The 15,900-nt window shown below is 37.7% G+C and overlaps 1 protein-coding gene across 1 annotated transcript in view; it reads right to left on the bottom strand.

Annotated features, from left to right (window-relative positions):
• Positions 1-15,900, bottom strand: part of pgm2 (phosphoglucomutase 2) — a 50,715-nt gene that overhangs the window by 23,724 nt on the left and 11,091 nt on the right. Inside the window, exons 3-6 of the mRNA XM_043693184.2 lie at positions 14,797-14,903; positions 13,383-13,467; positions 8,357-8,440; positions 2,552-2,745 (exon numbers count right to left, since the gene is read on the bottom strand). Coding sequence (XP_043549119.1) covers positions 2,552-2,745; positions 8,357-8,440; positions 13,383-13,467; positions 14,797-14,903 — 470 coding nt within the window. The remainder of the gene's footprint in view (positions 1-2,551; positions 2,746-8,356; positions 8,441-13,382; positions 13,468-14,796; positions 14,904-15,900) is intronic.

Here is a 15,900-nt window from a genome sequence, read left to right as displayed (position 1 = left end):
GACATGAATAAGATTTTTAATCTGAGGCACAATAGAATTGTGAGCCTATGAAACTTAAGAAAGCTGGAGTTGATGCAGGCAAAGAGGAGTTAGATAAGCTGAAGCTTACAGACATAAAAACAGGTGGTCAACTCAGAGAATTAGAAGTGTTGAAACTGGACGTGAAATATACAAGAACAGGTGTTTCAGCAACAGAGTCATTGAAACAGGGATGGAGGCTGGTGATATTGCACAGAATCAGAACAAAGGGGCCCTTATTTGTGGCAGGTGTGAACAACCTGAGTAAGTCTATTCATTAATGTATAACAGCAAGAAATCATTGCTCAAAAGATCATGGAAAGGAAAAAGAGCTAGTAGACAAGAAATAAAAATAGATATTGTGGAAACCGACTCCTTATCGTCAGATATTTTGTTAAGGTGCAGAGAATAGACAAGCAAAGCAAGCAAAAGATAACTAATGAGTGCTCTTTGGGAACCCTAATGCTGTGTGAACAAGAAACATTTGTAGGAGGTGCTCAAACCATAAATGGGTAGTAGGAAGGAGCCCAGCAAGAGATAGTTTGCAAGAGCAAAGGAGCTAAGAGTAGGGCTTTTGAGGAGATGTTTGTGAAGATGAAAGGATAGGAATGGAAGTTAGGCAGTCAGCAGTTCAGTGGGAATGGAGTGGAGGGAGCAGGAGGTAGTCTGACAAAACAGGATAACCTTGGCAGGAGGGTGAATAAAGTCAAAACGAGACAAAGTTCTTTTCCTTGGTAAGTTCAAAGCTGACATACAGACATACCACCACAAATCTTTAGTATTTGATTGAAGTGGCAGGTTTGGCAGTTAGCAGGTGGGAATACAAAGAGAAAGAGTGAGCAAATTAGTTCACTTCCGGACTTGGCTGCACTGCAGTTTAATTCACCAAGCAATAATTAAACACCATATGTGGATTTAGGACAAAGGTGAAACAGAGGCCGTGGCTATTTATATTGCAGCAATGAAACCATTAGATTGTAATTGTTAAACCCAACAGTTGAATTTCCTGGAAAATAGCTACTGAAACTAATTTATTTTATTGCTGTTGCACAGTTGAACCCTAAAGAGTCAATTTTCCTTTCAGAAATAAGATTTTGCCGGGATATGACAACAGGATGGTTAAGAAAGAATGTTAATTCCGTATTTAAACCTTTCGCATTAAAAAAAAAAATCAGCTTTTTCCATATCACACACTTGCTCAAATCACATGTTAGCTAAATAAAAGGTAGATTGGAACATAAAACAATAATACTCAACAAGGTCAACAGCATCTGTGGAGATAGAAATAAGAGCTAACACCTGAAAAAGATTCTCAGTAGCCACTGATGCTACTTGGCCTGTTGTTATGTATTACCAACATTTTGTATTTCCGATTTCCAGAATACATAGTATATTGGCACTATAAAGGTACAGTAGGGGTCAAGATAAATTCAAGGTTGAGAAAAAAGTTTGGAACAGCTTTTGGTGACAAGATCAAATACATGAAATGAAATTAGAGAAGAGTTACATTAATCAGTTTACTACAGAGGACACTTTTCATTTATTCACAGAAATGTGGATGTCGTTGGCAGGGTAACATTTATTGCACATTACGACTTGTCCAGAGGGCAATTCTGAGTTAACCACATTGTTAAGTGTGACGAATCTGTTCCTTTAACACGTTAACATTGTTCTGGGTTTTTTCAGAGAGATTGTAAATGACTGTGTGCACGCGTGTGCATGAAGAGCTGCTGGACCCACTCTCTCTCTGACTTCATTCCTGTAAGAATCTGTGTTTCATTTTGCCTTTTGTGCCAAGGGGTGTCCATGGGGATCGTTGCAAGTATTTTGGAACAGCATCATTAAGTTGGGATAGTCTGTTGGGTTTTCGGATGGGTTAAGCTATTTGGTATTCTGTTTTCTGTTCTTTGCGCTTCATTAAGCACTCTTGTAAATGAATTCTGTTTTGTTAAAAACTAAGCAGTTTGACCAGCTGATTGTCTCCTGGAATATTCACTGTACACTTGCTTAAAATCAAATAGCAAAGTTAGGGTCTGGGCTACCTTCTTGAAAGGCTTTGAGGGGTGCAGCCTGGTCCATACGAATATGGAGTCAAACCAGTTGTGGATGGCAAATTTTCTTTCTGACAGGATATTAATCAACAAGATATTTATGACATCAACAATGGTTTCACGGTCACCACTGGGCAAGCTTCTAATTCCCGATTTTTTCAAACTCAATTCAAGGTTCATTGGCTATGGTAGGATTTGAATCCAAGTCTCTAAACATTAAACAAAGCAGAGAGAAAGCAGAGTCAACGCTTCATTAGAACTTCAGAAGTTAAGTCACTGGACTCAGAACATTAACTCTTGTTTTTCTCTCCACAGATGTTGCCAGATCTGCTGAGTTTTGCCAGCACTTAATGTTTTTGTTTCAATCCCTGCATCTGCGATTCTTTGTTTTAATCCTTTGATTATTAGTCTAGGGTTCAGAGTTACTAGTCCAGTGAAATTACCATTATTCCATCACCTCCCCAATATATCTGATCACTGACCTGTTAAAGCAATGCTTCTGCAGGCACTCAAGATATTTACTTTTCATATTTTCATAAGGATCTTTAATGAGGGAACTGTTGTCAACAAGCTTGTCATTCCACGATTCTGACCACGGCTCCAAATTCTCTTCAATGGCTTTTGCAATTTCTTTATCATGAGGGGAAATAATCTGAGCTCCATTAGACCAGTAAACCTAAATATTACCAAACAAGCAACAGTTGTTAAAACATCTACTGATAAAAGTTAATGACTGATCACTCAAGATTATTCATCTGCATATAACCTAAAAATAAAAATTTTAAAATACTTCAAGCAAGGATGAATGAAGTCAATTGGAACAAACACTGAAACAAGCTTGGAAAAATGTTAAGAATTCTGGATGGCCAGATCTTTTCCTGAAGTTCCTTGAATCACCAACATGTTTAGTTTAAAAGTAAATCGCCTATTTAATTCAAGTTAAATTATACAAGAAAATAAACTCTTGAAAAAAAAAACACATCACTCCCATTTTTGGAAGAGTTGATCTTACATAGATAATTAATTTATTGAACTAGCCGTTAGCCTGCCATCTTGAACTGCTGCTTAAAGAGTTTAAGTGAAGATGGAATTTTTTATACATGGACAAGTTAGCATGCAAATAAAGTTAAGGTTAAGCTGAATGTTCTTATAATTCTGTATTACAAGGAAATTGGCAAGACCATAAAAACAATGCACCTTTTCTGGAAAATTGCATAATCAGTTGGCAACATTATTCACAATTTAAACTTAACAAGAAATCATAAGCATTGTCCATTTTAACATTCCAAGGAAATGATGATTGATGACATGTTTTTAACATGGTTATTTAGTGAAGCTGTGTAGCACTTTTATTTAAAAAGAACCCTTTTTTATTTTGACCCAGTTATGATCATTGTTTGTCAACATTTTTTAATTTTATAAATATGAAGGAGTTAAAATATAGTGATGACAGGTGTACTTGGTACCAAGTCAGTTCAGCTTATAAACAAGGTGGGACAAATGCAAATTATTCAAAGGCATTAACTTCTGGAATAGAATAGCCAGAGTACAGTGAACCAAATGCTACTCGAGCAACAAAATAATTAGTAGATGCAAGTTTGGTGCTGAATGCACTGTCTTAAGCGATCATAAAAAAACACGAAAAAAAAAAGGTAAAATAAGACACAATGACTTTGTGAACGTGAACTGAATCAACAGCAGCCTTAAGATACTTTTACTTTGAAAAAGACTCATGCATGCACAATTGGATTCCAAAACAAGCTTTCCACAATAAATTCAACAGTCTGGAAAACACAAGAGTTTAGCAATTTTTACTCCAGACTTCCCAGCATTGTTTCAGACTCATGCGTTCTGCAAAATGTTAAAGCAACTCAGGAAAATAGAAGTTAAAATGAACAAACCTGCAAAATGTTCAAAAGAGAAGAATGATAGCAGAAGAGAAACAGATGGTTAGGGAGACAATCTGGAATTTGAATAAGAGGTTGCACATGATTTAATTTTAAATGGCATTCTCATACAGAAGTCTAAAAAAATTGAACTTATTTCACTCTGTGGAAAGAATAAATTAGACAATTTAGGGGCTGTGTTTCCCACATTATAACAAGAATGACACACCAGAATCTTTTAAATGTTATGGTACATCCTGAAAAGTATTTTCTAAATCTTTCTTGAAATGTTGCATTTCAAAAATCAATCCCAGGTCTGCACAAACGTAGAATGTAAAAGGTAGGGACTTAGAAATTAAATAGCCAATGACATCAGTTTGAAAACATTCACAGTTCAAACAATTGCTAGGTATTTTCAGGCACTGATATTAAGTGCTATATAGTTAAACTGATGACTTTGTTGTACCATATTTTGTAATTAATGTTTAGCCTGAATTTCCAAAACAGTCAAATCAGGAAATCAGAACCAATTTCAGTTCAAGCATTAAATCACTTGGAAGAACAAAATACAGTAATGCAATTCATTCATCTCTAAGAAACTGCACAATATTTAGATGTGAATTGATTACTTTTGAATTGGTCAACATATAAATGCAGTATGAATTGAAATCCATCAATTTTCCACAGAAAGCAGTGAGTGGTCAGTGAAACATTTTATCGACCAAGTAATTCCCTGTGCTTATTGGAACAGCAAATATCTACCCGAATGAAACAGCATTCACAAGAAGATAGATGACTTAAAACCACAAATTATAGTAGTGCTACAGCACAGAAGGAGACCATTCAGCCTACTACAGCTGCATTGGCTCATCAAATTAGCTATACTACCTTCTGCCAATCTCCTGCTTTTCCCCATACCCTTGCTCATTATTTTTAACAAGTGAACATCAAATGCCCTTTTGAATGTCTCAATTAAAACACAGTCTCCACCACACTTCCAGATAGTTAAGTTACAGAATGAACTGAGTGAAACAAAAGTCATTTCACCCATGCTTCTTTTACAGATCATTTTAAGTTTATGTCTCTTGTTCCTTTTATGAGTTACAGTAGTGGTAAATGGTTATGCTATAATTGCCATTACAGAAATATGACTGCATGATGGCCAGAACTGGGAACTGAATATTCAAGGATATTCAATATTTGAAAGCTAAGACAGGAAGGAAAGGAGGTGAAGTTGTGCTGATAATACAAGATGGGATCAATACATAATACATAAGGGAGGATCTCAGATCAGGACAGCAACGTGTGGAATCTGTTTTGGTGGAACTAAGAAACAGCAAGGGACAGTGATGGATTTGCATGGATTTATTTAAAAATATAGGCCAGTAAATAGTTGTGGTAGAATAGGGCACGATACAAATCGTGAAATAAGAGAAGGAAGGTCGCAGCATGTGCAACACAGTACCTATGGGTGACTTCAATTTGCATATAGCCTGGGTCAACCAAATGAGCACTAAAGCCATGAAGGAGGAGTTTCTGGAGTGTCTTCGGGATGCTTTTCTAGAACAGCATGTTGAGACGACAAGAGGAGAAAGGACCAAATAGTAATCTTATTGTAAAACAACCATTAGGATAAGTGACCATACATGATAGAATTTCACATTATGTTTGCAAGTGAGGTAGTTCATTGTGCAAACTAGGGTGTTAAATTTGAATGAGGGAAATTGAGAGACCACGAGGCACAACTTGGCTGAGCTGGATTGGAGAAAACACATTAAAAGACATACGTACACATCGGGGAGGACAGCTTTTTAATAACTGTTAGATGACTTACAGCAACTTGAAGGAGCAGAAACTCAAGGGTCCTTTACCCATGGCCGACAAAATATGTTAAGGATTGTATAAAGATTAAAAATAACAATATTATAAAGTGTGAAGAAATAATATTAACTGAGGACTGGGAATTTTAAGAATACAGGACAAGAGGAGCAAGAAAAAGAAAAAGAAAAAACATGAGTGCAATCTAGCAAATAAAGGCCATATTTCCTCCTTATTAAATAAGGATGTGCTTGGCTAAGCTAAATATGGATCTATTAACAGTAGCTAGTCAGGAGATTTAATAATGTGGGAATACAGAAATGGTAGAGAAACTAAAAGATTATTTTATGCCAGTTTTCATTGAGGAAAACAAAAAAACTTCCAAAATAATTGACTAAGCATAATGAGGAGTTGAAGGAAATTACTATTGTTGAGAGAATACTGGAGAACTTAATGGGGCTGAAGGCTGATACATTCAAAAGGGCTGATAGCTAAATTGCAGAGTGCTAAAGGAGTGGCTATAGAGATAGTTGATGCACCTGTAAATCATCTTTCAAAATTCCATAGATTCTGGTATGATTCCTGTAGATTGGATGCTTGCAAATGCCAATCCACTATTTAAAAAGGAGTAAGGGTAATACAGGGAACTAGAGACCCATCAGCTTTGTGTCAAAGCAAGGAAAACGCTAGATTCTAACATCACTCGATAAAGTGATCCAATTGTGCTTTATTAGTATGCACTTTGAGATGGAAAATCATGCAAACATGTTGGGAGTTTTTTTTTGAGGATGTTGCTAACAAAATTGAGATTTTCAGAAAACCTTTGATAAGACTCTCCAAAGAAGTCTGTTTAGTAAAATTAAAGCACGTGGCACAGGTGGTAATATACTGGCATGGTAAAGAATTGGCTAACAAGCAGGAAGTAGTGCAGGAATAAATGGATCATTTTCGGTTGACAGTCTGTGACTAGTCAGGTATAGGAACAAAAAGTACCTGGGCACCAGCTGTTCACAATATATATCAATGATCTGGATGTAGGGACCAACTGTAACATCTGCAAGTTTGGAAATTTTACAAAGCTAAACAGGAACGTGCATTGAGAAAGATGCGTTTAAGTGGATTTTGACAGGCTTAGTGCTTAAGCAGGAACATGGCAGGTGGAATATTATGTGGAAAGATAAGGTTATCTACTACAGACATGTAGAGTATTTCTTAAATGGTGATGGGGTTGGAAAATGCAGTTGTGCAAAGGGATGTGGGGGTCCTTCTGAAAAAGCCACTGAAGGCTTAAATGCAAGTGCAGCAAGCTATGATAAAGACTATTCGATGTTAGCTTCTTTCACAAGCAAGTTTTGAGCATAGAATAGTGACTTCTTACTTACATTGTACAGGAGACAGGTTAAACCACACCTGAAGGACTGTGCGCAGTTTTGGTTTCCCAACTCGGAAAATATTATTGTTTTAGTGGGAATGAATGAAGGATCACCAGTTTTGTTGCGGGGATAGTGGGACTGTTCTATGAAGAGAGATTGGGCAAACTGGACTTGTACTATCTAAAGTTTTAAGAATAAAACATGATCTCACCGAAACTTCCAAAATACAAGGTAGAGGTTGACAGTATAGATGCAGGTGTGTACCTGTTTGCGGAGTCTAGAACCAGGAAACAACTTGAGCAAAACAAAAAGGGGGATGGCATTTTGGAACAAATGAGGAGAATGCTTGTACTCAGAGGAACTCTTTATCCTAGAGAACGGTGGAAGCACCGTATGTATATTTAAAATAGAGGGTGATGAATTTTTGATTATCAATGACATTAAGGATAATGGAACAGTATGTTATAGGCATTAAAGTGTTAGATCAGACATCATATTAAATGGCAGAGCAGATTCAATGGGCTGAATGGTCTACTCTTATCCCTAAAGTGGCAATTCCATATTTGAATGCTATGTTGCCAGATTATAATGTCTTGCTAAAACATTGACTGAGCTGATCTCAATGTGAGAGATAAGTTTATTTCACTGTCATAGTACACAAGACATGAGGAATTAAGCAAGCAATAAAACATGCAACTAGATTTAATTATTGATCAGATATCCCACAAATCTCCACCCCAACAACTACAGCAATCCCTTATTATAATTCATGATGTCAGGACTTCCCAGATTTTTCTCCACTATGACCTCATTTTGGGAAATGAGAGTATGATTGTTTGGGGTCAGGGTGGCAAGGGGAGGTGGTGGATGGTAGTTTCCTGAGTGAAGGGGTCAGGGCAAAAAAAATCTATGACAATAAGAGGAGGAACAGGACGGAGTAATGGGAAAGTGTCTATCAACATGGTGACCATTGCTGTCAGCTCACAAAACCAAATTATCAGCTTATAACCCCAATTTGGGTCCTGATTATCTGTTAGGGAAATCTTGTACTATAGCTTTACAATCTATTTATCAACACTGTTGCAAGCTAATCATTGAATAGTTGATCTAAATGCTGAAAGTATACAAAAGAGGAAGAAAGAAAATTAAGTTGGTTTGTCAATTAACATTATGACAGTCATCAATGCTGCATAACGAATCATAAGATTACCTTATAACCGTTGTCTTGTTTGGGATTGTGAGATGCTGTTACCATGATCCCTGCACACAGTTTCAGTTGGGACACAGTAAATGGCTACAAAGACAAAATAATTGAATAGAAAGAGGTACATTAAAAAATTAAATTTGTGTGCTTGATAAGTTATAAACTGTAAATTGGAGAAGTACAGGCAGTCCCCACGTTGCAAGTGGACTCCATGTTGAGTCTATTCACAAGTTGATTTGTATGCAAGTCAAAGCACAATGCTAGAGCATATAAAGTAGCTGTTCATAAGTGCAGGAAATGTTCATATGTCACCAATTTATGTCCAAGTTTGGGATCAGTTTTGCAAGTACAAGCATTCTTAAGTTGGATGTTTATAAATCAGGGATTCTCTGTATTTAATGCAATTAAATAACTGTAAAAATGAATCCACTGACTTGGTTCTTAAGAATCACAGCACATGGAGATTGGTATAAAAGTTCAGTGACTCAGTACAGCTCATCACATGACAAATCTGGATATTCAAAGCATGACCACAAAAGCTAAAATAACTACAGATATCAATACAAGAAGTCAACAGTTGACACTGAGTTTTGACAGAATATGCAAATATTGGCTGGGATATAGCAGAGAACAGTGAATCTAATTGTCATTTGTGGAATTGTTTTGTAGGTAAATTGGCTACTGCATTGCAATAGCAATTACACTTCAAAAATACCTCACAGAGTAGGTAGAACTTTGAACATTTCAAGCTTGTGAAAAACACTAGTTGAATGCAAATTCCTTCCTGGCAAAACACCTCATTTTAACAAGTGAGTGATTATTTTCTAACCTATACTTTAATTATTTGTGTTCATTTATGGGATGTTGCTATCACTGGCCAGACCAACATTTATTACTATTCCTAATTTTCCTGCAGAGCTGCGTTGAATTGCTGCAGTTCCAGGGCTGTAGGGAATATCTTCAGTGCTATTAAGAAGGGAGTGCCAGATTTTGAATCAGCAACGGTGAAGAAACTTTAAGTTAGATCTAAGTCAGGACTATGTGGCTTGGAGGGCAAATTGCAGGATTTTGAGTTCCCATGCACTGGCTGCCCTTATCCTGTAGGTGTCAGAAGCCACATATTTGGAAGGTGATGTTTTGGGATGAATTACTGTGGGGCATAGTGCTGTTTATGGTGTTGCTTGGGAAGAGAGTAGCGAATGTTGAAGGTGTTGGACGATGAGCTAATTGAACAAAATGCTTTGTCCTGGAGGGTGTTGAGCACCCTGGAGTGCTATTGGAGCCACACTTACTTTGTAGATGATACACAACATTACAGAGACAGGTGGTGAATTACATACCACAAAATACCTAGCTTATGACCTGCTTTTATAGCCACCATATTTATATGGTGAGTTCCATTCAATTTCTGGTCAATGGTAACCCCGAATACATTGAAATGGGGTATTCAGCAATGGTAATGCCATTGAACAGCAAACCACAATGGTTTCATTCTTACTTGCTGAAGATAGAAAACAGCTCTAAATTGTTAAACATTGGTCTTTAGCTGAATAATAATGCACCTTGTTACATCCACTTTTCAGGCAGCTGCATCTGACTGCCCGAGGACTGAACCGTTATGAATTTTAAACAAACAGAGGCCATCTGACTCGAACTGCATTATACTTAATTTGTACGTAAAGTCATCAAGTTGCCCTAGTCTTACCAAACGAGAGGGCGCTCTCTCATTAGCAAGGTGGCTGTTGGTGGTTTCACCTGAGGGTCACAAGGTCTCAGGCAAAGAGAGATTTAGAAGGAGAAGAGTCCTTCCTGGTGACCTAGCCAATGTGGGAATTGAACCCAGGCTGCTGGCATCACTCCATCACAAACCAGCTGTCGAGCCAACTCTGATACAATTAAGGTCAGATCAAAGGCAGACAATTTAAAATCAATATCCAGTGCTGCTTCAAGCTATTTCCTTGAGTGGAAAAATAAATGTTATGGTGGCCTTCACATAAAAATATAACAGAATAGGAGCAGAAATAGGCCTTTCAACCATTCTAAAACTTGCCACTGCTCAATCAGATATTGTACTGTACATTGATATTCTCCAAGGAGAAGGACAAGGATGATCAGAAGATTAGAGAGGGGTTTGTTGATATTCCATGGCATGTCAAAATTAAGGTGGTGGCATTGTTTGGTGTATTGAAAAAATATTAAGGTAAACAAGGTCCTAGGGCCTGATGGGATCTATCCCAGGCAACTGAAGGAGAGAAAGGAGGAGATTGCTGTGGCTTTGACAGACAGTTTTTTATCATCTGTAGCCACAGGAGAGGTCTCAGAAGACTGGAGAACAGCCAATGTTGTTTCTTTGTTCAAGGGCAACAGGGATAATACAGGAAATTATAAACTAGTGAGTCCTACATCAATGATAGGGAAATGATTGGAGAAGAATGGACTTATTAGGGATTGTCAGCATGGCCTTGTGCAGGGTAGATCTTGTCTCACAAACTTGATTCAGTATTTGGAGGTAGGTGACAAAGATGACTGATGCAGGTAAGGCAGTGTATGTTATCTACATGGATTTTATTAAAACATTTGACAAGGTCCCTCATGGTAGGCTGGTCCAGAAGATCAAATCACATTGAATCCATGGTGATTTGGCAAGTTAGATACAAAATTAGTTTGGCCATAGAAGACAGAGGGTAGCTGCAGAGGGGTGTTTATCTGCATACAAACTAGACGAGTATCAGTCTGAGAGATTGGTACTGAAAATTGTGCAATTATCAGCAAACATTCCACATCTAACCCGACTGAGGGAAGATCATCGATGAAGAAGTGCAAGATATTTGGGCTTCCTGCAATAACGTCTAGAGGTTGAAAATGATTTACTTGTAACAGCTGCAACTATTTTCCCTTTAAGCTAGTTATGGTTCCAGAAAGTGTGCTTCAGGTACATAATTTCTTCCATTTGCTAGACCAAGTCCATGGGCACTGTGAAATGTCTCTGTCAAAAAAATGTTCAGAGTGCCATTTTATATCTCCTTCATTACCTCCACTCAGAGATACAAGAAGGATGGCAGAGTGAACACTTGATTAGTGCATCACAGTTCAACTCAGCATTTTTTTTTTTGAAACTTGACGACAACAATGCCGGTACAAAGCGACAGCTATTTCAGTTTTTCTCATAGCTCATTAGCCCTTGCACCTAGGATTATTCACACAATAACTTGCATCATGGTTTTTAACAGAGCAAACCTTTCCAAGATGCTGCACAGTAATGTTATATGGAATTTGGCACCAATCTATTTGCATGGATATTGGGAGAGGTAAGCAAAGCTTCATCACATGTCTCAGTTTTACATTGTATCTTAAAAGGAGACATTCAGGGATACAAGCCCAAAACACAGGTTTAGACAGTTGAAAGAATAACCAAAAGACGGCAGGGTGATGGAAATTTAGGTTGCACAATAGACAAGAGTGGTCAGATCTGAGCAACAAAACGTCACAGCAACAGAGAACCAAGGGCTTCGAGGATCCTCATGAAAAAGATAAAAGAATTTTAAATGTGATGCATTGCCAGAGCAGAGGCCAATGGCAATCAGCAAGTGGAAGGATGACACGCGAACAGGACTTGTTGAATCCTAAATGTGAATAGCATGGATGAGCTGAAGTTTAGGAAGGGTGAAAGCGAGGAAGGCAGTTGGTGTTAAATGCATATCAGGTAACTGACATCTATGAGTTTTCAGATGATATTGCTGAAGGCTATCATGTGGATATCAAAAATAGATCCGTGAGGAGGCTCCAGAAGTAACAAAAACAAAAAAAAAAGGAAGAGAGAAGCCACTGCAGGAGATTCTCTGGTCACATGTGGGCAATCAAAATGGAGCTAATAACAGTCTCACTAATCTGGCTGGCAGAGGAGTGACAGTGAAAGAGGAGAACCATTCCCTCTATGCAATCTAATCCAAGTACCTTTTGAAGTTTGGCAACTAGCATTGAGCAAGTACTCAACTGATTTCTCTGCCTGATATGATAATGTAACTGCTAAAATAAAATCCTGTATTTGTCAAGAAATAGCTAACTTCTCCAAACAAAACACTGTAATTGAAGTCTCTGACATGAAATGCATGAAAAATTAAAATGGTGAGGACTGGTCATAGTCACAAGGCAGTTAGTCAATCAAGAGGATTCACAGGAGGTGAAATATGGAGTAGCACAGGTACTCATTTCTCTGAATCTAACAACAAAATTAAATCTATGGAATTTCTGCAGAGTTCAAATACTACTCTACCCTTTACATCAAGAAAGTTAGATATCTGTTCACCTTTAGACCTTTCATCCAGAAAAATATATAATTGCTGTTAGTGAGGTCATGATGCTTTTTATTTGCTTCTATTTACTACGGTGTACAAAGCCTTGATGTCAAAATTTATAAGGCAAGGACAATAGGAGACTTCCTTTGCTCGTGGAATGTGGACTAAGCTAGTATTTACTTCCTATCTTGCTTGTGGGGGGGATCTTTTGTGAGCCACCTTCTTGAACCATTGTTTGGTGTGGTGAGACCCAGCAGTGGTTAGGTCAGGAGGTCCAGGCCTTTAAGGACATGGAGGAATTATAATTTAAGCATTGCTGAAAAGTAACCACAGTTAGGTGAAGCCTTCATCATCAAAACAATGCACAGAAAATACTAGCCAAAAGGAAAATACATACTATATGAGAGAAAAGTATTGATTGGTTGGTGAGTGGACTTTGATGGTCAGAAGTGCCATGGAGTGTGCACCAGTTAGACAGAGATTGGTAACTCCCAAGATTTGTTTAACATCCAAACCAGGCAGGTTAACTCTGATTGGCCAAGACATTTGAAATGAAACAGAGAAACTTTACCACTTATTTTTCCTGTAGTGTTAATGGAAAGATGTTTACATTAGATTTAAACATACTGTACACATTTAAGATCATTAGCTTTGCTCTCAGTTTAGAACAGTTCAGAAGTTCAGCCAGGGTGGAGTTCAAAATACAGTACAAAATACATGCAAAGGGTAACACTTACCACAAGTGGGGTCGGTGTAATCCGAGAGAAGAGATATATAGGGATTCCTTGGCTCGCTAGGACAGTGGCAGCTAATCGAGCAAACCTGTAACTCACAGAAACAGGTTAAGTGAAAAATGTATTTATGTAGCAGAAAACCATATATTTTTGATTAATGCTAATCTTTAAGTAGAACTAATGTTAAATCTGTTTTAAATGCAAACTTGCTACTTTGCACCAACATACAAGATCCTTTCAACAATCCATTAAAAACAATTTTATGCAGCACAGATGTGTTTTCTGGCAAACACTTCAAAAGTGAATCAGAATGCACAACGTACAGACACCAGCATGTTATGCTGATACATGTTTACTGCATCCAAACTATACTTCTTTCAGTCCCATTATGAGACCTACAAAACGGAATCAGTTTAACTGACTTAACCAGCCAGAAGACAAAGGTCATTTAAAAGATGCTTTCCTCAACAGTCAAATAAGTGAGAAAACCAAATTTGAATGTGATAGTAATCACTAAATAATTTAAGAGAAATATTGAAGATCCATGTAAAAATATACTGATTGAGTTTAGATTTTGGACACAATTAGAAAAGCAAAATCAAATTGTGAAATGAAGTTATTGGCCAAGTGTCAGCTGAAACACATTAGCATAATCATACACAGGATTTCATCAGTAAGTGCATAGAGGCTGTATTTTAACAATTGTTCATTCTCTCTTCTTCCTTGGTGCACAGGAAGCCATTTGAAAGATTGGAAACCCGAGACAGCTTTATTATGCCAGCTGGAAATGGCTCGATTAGTAGAAAATGTGTAATTTATCACCTATCATCCTTTTTTTTAAATAAAGAAAGTGAAGATGGCTAAAAATCAAGGAACCATTTGATTAGTAAATTGTAGTGTAAAAATAATTTTAAAATTGAAAGCTTTGACAAAAGCATCTACTAGTGCCAATGCCTGTTACGATTTGGCCAGTTTCAGGCAAGCCATGTGAAACGGTACCCCATAAACGTCCAGACCAAAAAAAAACATGTGAATGCTGAGAATTCAGTCCAACCAGATAGTGATGAGATCAACCCCTACACTTTAACCTATTACAACAAACATTTCTGGCTGCTAGAAATGGAGAAGTGATTTTTTGTAAACTTGAATATGAAAACAAATGAATGAAGTAATTATAACTAGCAGCAAGACAATATTTGCTAATTTTAATCTTGGTAATAGACTTTATACAGAACGAGTAGATTTACAATTTAGCTTCAACAGTTTTGTTAGTAAATTAAACATCTTTCACTTGTGTATAACTCATACAGCATAAAGTGCTTTGTGATACGGTTTTCAGTGTAGTCACAGTTCCATTAAGATCTAAATATTCAGTTTCTTTTTAGTTTCCTTTTCCCCAGATCAAAACAAACTCCACCTTTTGCTGCTGCTTCCGCTGGGAGGGTGAGCACGTGCATCAAACCCAATCACCACACCTCTGTCTTTTATATCTGAAAACGATTTTTCCAAGCACCTACACAAACCCTGAAGAAGCAAAGAATAATTCAAATTAAATCCAAGTCCTTTTAACTTCTTTTTTAAAAAAAGTAACGAGTTTAGAGATCATTTAAATTATTGGAATGGAGTTCATATGGGTACAGGTATGGGTGATTTGTTCCAATAAGTCTTCTGTTATTGAACCTTAAATATTTGCTTTCTAACGATGCAGGTTCGTGTAAACTCCCTGGTGAGAAGCTAATTAACAGTAAATGCAATTCAAAAGGATCTTTGACCATTTCAGCACATCACTATACAAAATCAATACCATGGTGGCTCAGTGGTTAGCACTGCTGCCTCACAGCACCAGGGGCCCAGGTTCGATTCCAGCCTCGGGTGACTGTCTGTGTGGAGTTTACACAATCTCCCTATGTCTGCGTGGGTTTTCTCTGGGTGCTCCGGTTTCCTCCCACAGTCCAAAGATGAGCAGGTCAGGTGAATTGGCCATGCTAAAAATTGCCCATAGGTTTAGGTGCATTAGTCAGAGGGAAATGGGTCTGGGTGGGTTACTCTTCGGAGAGTCAATGTGGGCTTGTTGGGCCGGCCTGTTTCCACACTGTAGGGAATCTAGTCTAATCTAAATCTCCCAGTTCCCTCCTTAAGCTTTTAAATACTTTCAGCAGGATCTAGTGGAGGGAAGAGTGTAGGCAGGGATATGTTGCCAAATAAGCCTGTTAGGGTGGGAGAGTTCAAAACTAGAGGGCATAACTTTAAGGTGAGACGGGGTAACATTTAGAAGGGACCGGAGGGGCAACGTTTTCATCGGGTGGTTTGTAAATGGAATGAACTGTCAGAGGAAATAGTCGATGCAGGTACTGTTACAGCATTTAAAAAGACATTTGGATAGGTATATGAATAAGAAGCATTTAAGAGGGTTATGGGCCAAACACAGACAAGTGGGACGAGCTTAGCTTGAGAAATGTGGTTCAACAGATGACAAAACGGTTTGTTTCCATACTATATGACTCTAAGAGGAGGTCTTAGA

This window comes from Chiloscyllium plagiosum, unplaced genomic scaffold (assembly GCF_037043375.1).
Source record: "Chiloscyllium plagiosum isolate Xiang-an unplaced genomic scaffold, Cpla_swu_hap1 HiC_scaffold_1, whole genome shotgun sequence".
NCBI classification, from domain to species: domain Eukaryota; kingdom Metazoa; phylum Chordata; class Chondrichthyes; order Orectolobiformes; family Hemiscylliidae; genus Chiloscyllium; species Chiloscyllium plagiosum.
This window is presented reverse-complemented; position numbering and strand designations above follow the sequence as displayed.